A 10,694-nucleotide genomic window follows, 5' to 3' on the forward strand; every position below is an offset into this window, starting at 1 on the left:
GACCAGGTTTTACTCTCGCGCTGAAAGGCCCAGCGGTCACTGATGGCACAGAGGTCATCCTCTTCAGAGTCTTCGCTCTGAATCACCAGGGAGCACAGGGTTGGGGAGAAATGGGTGAGTAATGGTTTCTCTCCGAGTCAGACTGACGAGAAATAGACAGAAAGGTAACCTGGCGACAAGATTTTATCATCATTTACAGTTCACAAACCTGTTTGCACTTAAAATGGACTTCCAGCCTCATAGAGGCACACTTGTTTAGCGTTGACAGCCTCCTATATAGAAAAGAAAGACACACAAAAGAAAACGTATTAAGTTCAGAATCAATGCAGTACATCATGTCACAACACCCTCTTTAAACCGAACTGAAAGAGAAGAGACTGTATGAAGAGCAGCCGACTGTAGGAAGTATTGATTGTCACGTCATGTTGTCAGGATTGTCACATGTTTGATAAAGGATAATGGTTAAAACATGCATTTGAGAACCAAGGCACCGACAACACAATAATAATGTCTTGATGTTGTCAGAGACACCCCTCCCTGGTTTGACCTAGATCAGGTTCTCACGCTGTTTCCATTCCACGAGGGTTATTTTGGGCTCAACATTAAGGTAATGGCTTGATAGTGGTTCAAAACTCAAGTGACAGATACCCAGAGTCCGAATACAAACTGCAACAAGTTTAAAATGGATTCAAGTACATTGTATTATATTACAGTTGGCACGTCATTTAAACGTTTACAGTCTGCATAAACATGCGGGCCTAAAGCCAAGGTTGGTCTATTTATACATTGCTTTACCCCAGGAGTGAATTTCACACCACGTCAAGTTTTCCACCAGAGCTTCAAATGAGTCCTCGAGGCAGATGCTCAGGGTCTATATACTCAGGTTTATCCACCAAACACTCCTCAAATGACACAACATCAATCTGATGAAGTGTGCTACCAACCTGGACACATTTCCCTGTCTTGCTTGACAAATTCATGATAATGTGACAGCAGGTGCAGAATTGGACGTGAAGGCAGCAGGAAAATATGACATGTTTTTTACTGGCCCAAATGGCTTTCCCCCGATATAGAGAGACACCCATGGATACGGAGGGCTGAGCTCGCGAATAAGCAAACAGAACCTCTTCATCATCATCGTCATCCGTTTCTCCAGAGGACATTATACTACCAAAAGCCTAAAACACACCAACCCGATGATCGGCTTATTTATATTCCTGCTTTGTCAATTTCAGGTTCAGAGGGAAATCTACAGGTTCAGAGGAAAATCTACCAAACTGCAGAGAGACCTGCAGGAGTTCTGCGGATGTGGTCTGCTCATACTGTCAAAAGCCAACAAACAAACAAGTATATATATGCACATTGCAGCATAAACAAACACACACATACATTAACAGAGCCCACAACAATATAAGCCCAATTTTAGGATTGTGGCCAACCCACACAGACTGTGTCAATATCAAATCAAATCAAATGTATTTGTATAGCCCTTTTTACACGCAAGCATGTCACAGAGGGCTTCACATACGCCCATAGAACTGCCCCTCAACCAACCTAAACCCTCAAGGAAGACAAGGAAAAACTCCCAGAAAAACTCCCAATGGGAGAAAAAATGGAAGAAACCTTGGGAGGAGCAATTCAGAGAGGGATCCTCTCCCTCAATATGAGCTTATCCAGTCGAGGAAAGGAAGGAGGAAAGGATGGGTCAAAAGCGAGGCTCACCTGCATAGTGACTTCAGTGAATCCTGGTCCAAAAACGCATGATCCTTTTTCACAGAAGAGATGTCTAAGGGCAGACGTGAGGCTGTGGAGTTGGAGGAAGAGATGTTTTAAAAAGCATGTTTGTCCTTGTTCACCACACAAGGTAAGAAAACAGCACAAATCCATGTTCATTGATGTTTCGTAAAACATAATTACTATCTCAAACCGGTAGCACCCACTGACACAATCTGACTTGAGACTTTTTCTTTCTCTCCAATACTGCTCACCTTTACAACAACATTGATCCCTAATGAACATGTAAGCTGGCATTGTAAACAAAATTGAATTGGATGAAAAAACAATTACAGGCATACACTACAATTTTATGTTTCTATTCACTGTGTGTGTATGGGAAAAAAGTTTCCCCCCAAAAGTTTCCCCCGCCCCCTAAACAGTTATCTTCAAACTTTCGGAATATTTGTAAAAGTTTTAAAAGGTTGAAACCCAAATTTTAAAACATTTTCAAAAAAAGTTGGACAAATATTTTTCAGCTGCAAAGCCACAATTTCCCCCTACAGGACTTATACCGACCTACCTAACTGCCATTACTAAACAAAGTAATACACAATGACTGTGACAGAGCTAAAGACTTCACAGCTAGCTTTACAGTGTGCACAGTACACAGCTACTTTGTCTGTGCTGGGATTAGTAAAAGAAAATAAAAAAATATGTCATGCAACATTCCAGAAGCTTCTCGTTTCCAGCTTTTGTTTCTGTCAACTTCCCTTAGCAGAGGGTATATGGATAGGTGAGGGTATACTTCCCCTCCTGTAGCAGAACACTAGCTGTGGGACAGACAGATAGTTCCATAATGGACTGTTTCAAACCCCAAAACAGAGTGCACAAGTACTGTGGATATTTGGAAGGAATGTAAAAGTAGATGTTAGAAGTAGATTGGGACAGTGACACTTTTGTGTTTCTCCTATTATACAGGTGTGAAGTTTATTTTTATTTTTTAATTGTGTCAATTAATCCTCCATTACGTACTGTACGGCTGGTCGTTGAATAGAGAGTCTTGTCATTAGCGTTTGCAGTTACACAACAGACATCCATGTGCAATTTAGAGTGTGATGAACAAAGTATGACTAAAATAACCTAAGCAGGTATTTTGTATGTACAGAGGTGACACCGTATTTACTGCACCTGTGTCTTGTGTTTCTCGTGTTTGGATAAATAACACCAGCCTTCGGCAGCAGATGACAAAGGGAGCGTACTGATATGAGGAGCCTGAATCCAAGTTATCAGTTCTGAACACTGAGGGCAAAAACACTGGTTACCTTCGTACAGCTGAGCGTATTGCGGAAATCCAGCTGCCCGCAGCCAATCACAAGCTTCTTTAGCCTCCAGTTCTGAAAGATAAAACATGAATAAGTTGACCTTGACATGAAAGGTGACAAATGATTGAGCAGCTGTGGGCAAGGGTTATAAGCTGTTTCCTAACAGGAGCGTTTGTGTGGTTTGAATACCCATACAATCTTTTGCAGAGCAAGATACATTTGATTCAGGCTTTGAACCATCAAAGACCTGAAATTCTGATCGAAACAAAGGCAGAAATCCCGGGGGGGACAAGAGGGACACGACCCCCCCATCCTGGGAAAAATTGGATTTGTCCCCCCAAATAAATCACTGTGAACATAAGGAAATTTAAATAATATTCATAATACATTTAACATATTACAATTTAGGCTATGTGTTACAGCAGTAATTTTGGTGTCCCCCTCAGGAATTGCTCTTGAGAAAATGTAATATAATTTTCCCCTCCAAAATTGATAGCAGTTCTTGCCACTGGATCGACGGTATATTCTTCCTTTTCCCCTCAAATCAAACACTCTCAGCTGGACCAGTAGCTTGATTCAATTAGTATTCACAGGAAATGCTTGATTTTCGATCACTAACTGAAACCGAAGACATTTCCTCGGTAAAACTTCAAATATTAATCAAAACATTTTTTTAAGCGAAACATGTATGCAGTTTGAGGGTATTTGGCAGTTCCTCTTACTTAACGCCACCTTCACTGTCGTCATACGACCTGCTCTATGGTATGCCATGAAGAAATATGGATCAATGCAGCAGCAGCATCTTATAGGTTACCTCGGTTTAGCGTCGATTTGTCTCGACTACTATGCAAAGTTAAACAGTGCAGTCGCTTGAAATGCATGACATTGGGCTGACAAGTGTAAAATTAATTCATAGAATCCAAACAAGTATGTATATATATATATATATATGTTTTTTTTTAAGCATAGATATTACTTATTTCCCAAGATTATCCAAATGGCTTTAGAGCAATATGGTGGGCTAAGATAACTGGGTTGATGTGGCACATTGAAGAGGACGGAGGAAAGATTGGGGGTAAAACCTGAATCTTTTTCCACGGACAATAGAACTCAAACTTGAACAGACTTCAAGACTGACATGAACTCTTTAAAAGCTCTGAAAATTGATACTTTCAAGTCATTCATATGACAGTAGAATATATTTTGACCACTAAATGGAGAAAAATGATAACGATGCAATTTCACAGGAACAAGGTCACACCTTAAATGATTATTCACACGATGACTTTACGGTAGCCTAGCCTATACCTACGACAGTGAAGTTTTGACTCATGTCTAAATGGGCTTTTTCTCTTCCTCTTCCAGGGACCCCGCCTCCTCAGTAACATTCCTTAACTCCCCAGCTCCCCATGAGAAGCAGGACTGGAAGGCCTGTGCTGTGTGTTTGCCAGTTCGCCAGCGTTTCCCCGTTCCACCGGGGGTCCAGTCACAGCCCGGACGCTCACACAGCCCAGGACGGCAAGTGAGACTAAGCCTCCGTCAACGGCTAACGGGCTAGCGGAAATGAAGCGTGTTCGGTGGTAATCCTATCATGGACACAATGAAGTCATTTGTAGTCTGAAAAGATGCGATCAGTCAGTACAGAACGTGATTATAATTGAGTTTAGTTTAGTTGTGTGGAGCTTGTCTGGTAATGTGTGCTTGTGGGAGGCCTGGCTAAGTGAAGGCTGTGATCCCTGGGGAAGCTGGGCTTCCTTCCTCTGTAGATCTCTCCACACACACCACCCCGCCCTACAGCACACTGGCTCCGGGAAAACACTGCTGTAGACGCAAGCTCGCAGGACACAGTGAACACACGCACGCACACACACACAATTTATGTTACCACTAAAACCCACACACTGGAACTATTCCACACCATATACTCCTGTCAACCATTGTTTTACGAAAAACATGACTTGAACCTTTGTTTTAAACTTGGAAATTGAAGAAGCGCTAAAACGCTGGCAGGGGGAAGGAGATGAAGTCCAAACCGACCATGAGCTGACTGCCAGAACCATAACATATCCTGTCCTTATCTCAGAAATGTACTGTCCCTACCCTGTAATCAGACAGAAATGCAGATGTAAGGCTGAATACACTTCAAACAGATTTGCCTCGAGGCAAGTGCAGCGTCCTTGCCACAGCTACAATCTGGTTTGCTCACTGGAAACGACAGTTGTAGGTTTTTTTTGGTCCTCATCTCATGCTGAGTCTTGAAATTGCCCCTTGATGACATGAGCTAAGGAAGTACCTCAGATCATGACTGACACACTCAGAAAGTGCCCCTGATCAACCTGTGTACAGACAAACAGTGTATTATTATATACATACTGTTTTTAAACTGTGGAACTTACTACCTGTTCATCACAAATGCTTCTTCACTTTTTGAGAATTTTAAGAATTTGCTAATTCAAGTAGGTCTAATGGAAATCTCCTAATATTTTCATCTTCTCAACTAAATCTGTGTAGGCCATTAACAGATCATTATACACTCAATAAAACATGATTTGCATACACTATGTTTAATGGGTACCAGGTAAAACAGGTCACAGACCATTAGGTGGCCTATTACTGCATGAATTGTAGTCTAAGAGCCCTTCTGTTTTTTGTTTTTTTTGTTGCTAGAGACACTGTTTTGTCATGTGTTGATGCTGCTTCTTCATGCAGATCATGTAGATCCCAACTGTGACTAAAAGCGAAATGGGAAGGGCCGTGCTTTCACGCACTGGCAATGCTAAACAGGTTCTCCTCCCTCGGTGTCTGCAGAACAGAATAAGTTACTGACATGCCGAGGTGAAGATGAGGACTGCTTTTCTCTCTGAGGTGACGTGAAAGTCAGAGCAGCGTGATGCGTCCCGTCTGGTCCCTCAGAGGCGAGGACGGCTGCCTTTATCTCTCCGAGGCAGAGCAGAGATCAGCTACGCTAAGAGCCTTCTGTCAACACGTGCGGAAAGGTGAGAGGTGAGAAAAGAGGCAGGATGGATGTCCATTACTCGGCAGAGGGGGGGGGGGGGGGGGGGGGGGGGGGGGGGGAAAGGAGAGCAACAGAGAGAAGTTCTGTCTCTAAGTCAGCAGATGGTTTGACACCCCAGAGCCTAGACGGGGTGGGGCGGGGCGGGATGCTAACGGCCGTCAGGAAATCCCCAAGCCCAGCACCGGGAGGGGATGTTGACACAAAGGAAGAAGTTTACCACTCAGAGTCCTGAGGGGTTACACATAATGTACGATAAGAGTTTGTTCACCACGATTTGACAAGATTCTGAATGACCTTCGAGGTATCTTCGGCACAACATTCCTCTGCGTATGGAATTTTATACAAAGAAAAATCAAGGATCTGTTCATGTACAAATAAAAACTTTGTATTGACACCCTGCTTCATAATACGTTTCTCCTTTCCTTCAGTCATCAGTAACACAATAATATCTTGGTGGGCACAAGTTATGGAGGACACATACTCCCATTCAACCACAAATCCTTGCTCTCCCTTTCTGTTTCCAAAATGAATAATTGGCATTGTTCGCAGGAAATGTGAGGCTGCGATTGTTTAAAACCAACTTAACAGTGACACGTACCAGCCACTACAATGTGAGCCATTGATTTCCAAGGTTTCAAAGCCCACCCAGCCCAATAAATCCTACAGTATTTCCATTTGATTAAAATTCCAGTAGGACTGAGCATGTGGTGACATCAGGCAATGAACGCAAAGTTCAAAGGTCCGATTCGCCCTAAACAGTGGATGCTTTGATCTGGCTTAGGCTTGAATATATTCATGATGAACTACCATGTTTAGGAGAAAAAAGATTGTTGCAACTCCTGTTAAAAAGTAACATTTTGATCTGTATATAGATTGGGTAAAGTACACTTAGGACAGAAACTTATTTTGACTCAACAAATAACCCATACGACTACTACAAAAGAGTATTAAAGTGAACAGTCTTAAACTTACCATTTTTCCCAAGTAGTTGCTGATATTCAATCCGACCACTCATTAAATAATCCAGGACATTGAAGCTTACTTCTCTGATGGACGTCAAAACTCCAGTAAAAGGTTCCTTAAATCCCCAAAAAGATTTCAAGCAGGCATAGCATAGCCGAGTAGATCTACAGAAGAAATGGACTCCAAAGTTATGGCCACTTTTCTATTTTAGAACAACTGCCCCAGAACAAGAAGCTACCCTTCCTGACCTCATTCATGCTGAAAACCATATGGTTCCTCTTCAACAAACGTCCCACTTCAGTCTCCCCACCCCCTACAGGAAGAACATACCACTTGGGTGAAACAAGGGGTGAGAAAACATTGTTGCTTTGTACAAAGACCTAATCTAGGGGAGCCATTACTTATCTTGTATTATCTTGATGTGTTACTTCTACTGTAGCACCAGAACCAATTGTACTGTGCTGTAGCAAGACTTTCACAACTCCAGAATGCCTGAAAACTGAGAATCTGTAAATCACAATCAGCTTTCACGCCAAACTAAAGTCTATTCAATTAATTCTGCCACAATAAACAACTACTATTTATAAACAAAATGGCATTTATGTTAACAAGTAGGACTAATCCTACTTGTTCAAATAAAACGTCAGTAACTGTAGACTGAGCTAAACTTGTTGGAACAGGTTGACAAAAGGAGGAGGGGAGGGGAAACAGCTGATTGCTTCTGTCTTGTAGAGCAGAGAAAACATATGGCTGCTAAATCAGAAGCAAATACAATGATGTTACTGTAGGTACAGTACAATACAGTTTCTCCTGGCAAAACAAGAAAGAAAATTACATCTGTGATATACAGTAAGTGATCCTCTGCCACCATCAAAAGCACAGCCAAAAGTGTCCACATGATAGTGGAATAGATTGGTTCTGTTTCAATCATTTCACTACCCCTAAGGATACAAGGATACATATGGGCTGAGTGGTTTCTCGAACACTGGGATGAACAATGCAATAAGATCCTCTGTTCCATCAGATACTCTTTCTGAGCTCCAGCTTAGGTCAGCAAACAGAAAGATGTACAAAAACTGTCAAATCCAAAAAACGTATCAAATGGCACTAGGTAGGTGGAATATACCAAGGAAGCTGCAGTAACAAATCTTAGACATCTACCTGTCATAACTCAACAAGAACATTCTCTCTGTGTGCCACTAAGTCAGTAGCCTACTGCATCTGCTGCAAGGTGTCTTAAGGAAACATGGCCTCTAAACTGCAGCCTGTCGTTTGTGAGATTTGTCATATGGGTTTGTTATTTCTTAACAACTGGTTTCAAATTAGTCATCAAAGCCTATCATTATAGGACAGCTCCATACACGTTACTGGCATGTGGCAATTTCGATCATGTAAAATAAAGGACTTCCTGTGTGACAGCAAAAATGCGGGCTTTACGTGAATGATAAACATACAACTCATCGTGATTTGTGAGGCATGCGGAGTGCTTCATGAATTTAAGCTGACCGATTTGACCAATCTTACAGACAAAAATAACAGTGTGATTTACCTGAAAAAGATGTTAACTTTACAGAAAAATAAATCGACCCCAATCTAGTCTCCGTGCAAGACAATTGCAATTTGGGGGGGGGGGGGGGGGGGGGGGGGGGGGGGGGGGGGTTACTTACTATAATTGACTCAATACAATTATGGACGTCAACATCGATGTCTGCTACTTTCACGACACACAAATATTCTCTCTTAATCATGTTGACAAACATGTTGGTTAGACCACCAACTGGTGTCCAGCACACAAAATACAAGCATCAGTGAAAATCTAAAATCTCACATTGATTTACCTGGTTCATGGTCTGTTTCACGTCGACATAAAGTCCTACTGAGTGTGGACACCACCAGAAAAGTTCGTGACATTGATTGACGATCATTCTTACAGCGGTCCATGATTCAAGTCCAGACCTTACATTTTTAAGTAGAATCTACAATATCGTTTTACATATATATAACTTTACATAATCTCTGATTCTTTGTAAAGTTCTCCGCAAATTCTTTTTAAGATTTCTAAACTCTGTTGCAGCTGCACGTTCAACTCTTCAAAGGCATGGTGGGCTAAAACCAGACCCGATCAAGTCTCTCCTCGTGCAAATCCTGACGCCTAGCGGATTTGATTTAACTCCAATAATCAGTTGTTCGACAGAAATCTGACTTTGAGCATGTGTTCATGCACAGCTGTTCTTGTCTAAGTCCCCATGCGTCTTGATAAACGTTTCTTGAGTTTAACTATATTTATTTTTGTAAGAGGCGAACTAATATTTTGAAACTAAGGAATTACACATGCAGTTAAACAGTTAATTAATTGTTTAACAAGTTTTACGTAGTTTAACAAGGCCTTAGCTTACTGAAAGAAGACTAAAGTTTGAGACATAAAAAGTTAATTGACTTTTGCCCGAGAGTTGTCAACTCAATGCTCAAAAATGCCATATAGTTTTTCCCATATATATAAAGGCTATGAAATATATATATGGTTTTCCCCTCACCTGCTCTCTTGTGACCCCATGAGGAGGACATCACCTGAAAAGAAAAAATTATGTTACGAAAAAAACGATTTCATGTTTATATCTCATGTACCAACACCGAAATAGCAAACATATAATATGCCACTGGCTTGTGAAGTGTATCATATAGAGATTAAAAGGTGTTAATTTCTGTTGTATTTAATCCCACATTTCATCATCTCATTTTTTAACACAGCCTTAATAGCCAGAAATGTCCAGAAATGAACATCCTCTTTTTGGAAAAACTCTCATGAGTGGCTACTTTTAAATCCTGTTGCTGTGGAAACTCTGTGATAGCACTTTGAGAGCATGCTCACTGAGGACTGAGAACAAGCCAGCATTCACTCCATTCCTACACCCACTCCCAACTGCCTGGAATGTCCGTTACTTTGGGAGGCGCTCACATGCTTCACAAACCCCTTCTATAAGAACTGCGGAAAACCATGACAGAACTTAAACGAATTCCTCAAAAGAGTTTATAACAGTACTTCTTTTTACTCAACTCTCACTACAGTATTTCCACATCGTGCCTGACATATAAGTTGTGATGGGAACTTAGAAATCACAGAGGCAATGTGATGCATTAAGTCTTATTGCCACAAAATAAAGTTAGCAAAAAATCTTGCTTGTATCAAGTTGGATCCCAAAGTCATATACGTATCTTAATAACTTAAATATAACTTAATAATATCTTAATTATTTAACATTCTAAATCGTTTGAAAAAGATAGATCCTTCTTACTTTTGCCCCTCCAAACAGTGAGCACAAACAGTTAAAAAAGGCCATTGTCAGGTCAGGTATCCTAAAAGTCCTAGCTCCTGGATGGGGAGGTCACCGAGGCCAGAGTTACCAGTTCCTGCATGTCTGTTTCTAGTATCCACAGCCCTGTGCTGGAGCGAGGAGTCAGGATGCAGAGAGTCTGGGGAAGTGGGCGTGGCTTAGGGCAGTCAGTCACAGCGAAGAGCTGCTCTGAATGATGCTTTGTGCATACCAATGGAGCACTGGACTCCAAGACGTTGAGGCTAAAATAAGGGCCTTTTAAAAACATAAAAGCTATTTTATGTTTCTGGAACTTGAATCAAAGTTGTTTCTGAATAAGGGGAGCCAGAAGAAGCAGGTGTAAAT

General features: G+C 41.4%; 1 protein-coding gene across 4 annotated transcripts in view; it reads right to left on the reverse strand.

Moving 5' to 3' along the window:
* The window catches only part of stard8 (StAR-related lipid transfer (START) domain containing 8), a 20,548-nt gene extending 10,103 nt beyond the window's left edge, over positions 1 to 10,445 (reverse strand). Inside the window, exons 1-7 of one of the 4 annotated variants that reach the window (XM_047020189.1) lie at positions 8,856 to 8,940; positions 7,266 to 8,061; positions 7,027 to 7,181; positions 3,039 to 3,110; positions 1,723 to 1,804; positions 209 to 272; positions 1 to 77 (exon numbers count right to left, since the gene is read on the reverse strand). The exon at positions 1 to 77 is cut by the window's left edge and continues 1,269 nt beyond it. In XM_047020189.1, the coding sequence (XP_046876145.1) occupies positions 1 to 77; positions 209 to 272; positions 1,723 to 1,804; positions 3,039 to 3,110; positions 7,027 to 7,181; positions 7,266 to 7,270 (455 nt within the window). In that variant the 5' untranslated portion in view covers positions 7,271 to 8,061; positions 8,856 to 8,940. Of the gene's footprint in view, positions 78 to 208; positions 273 to 1,722; positions 1,805 to 3,038; positions 3,111 to 7,026; positions 7,182 to 7,265; positions 8,062 to 8,178; positions 8,197 to 8,855; positions 9,144 to 9,551; positions 9,586 to 10,310 lie in introns of those variants that run through there. The other 3 variants (XM_047020190.1, XM_047020192.1, XM_047020191.1) reach the window with 3 other exon arrangements.
* Between the last annotated feature and the right edge of the window lie 249 nt (positions 10,446 to 10,694).

This window comes from Hypomesus transpacificus, chromosome 5 (genome assembly GCF_021917145.1).
Source record: "Hypomesus transpacificus isolate Combined female chromosome 5, fHypTra1, whole genome shotgun sequence".
Classification (NCBI taxonomy): domain Eukaryota; kingdom Metazoa; phylum Chordata; class Actinopteri; order Osmeriformes; family Osmeridae; genus Hypomesus; species Hypomesus transpacificus.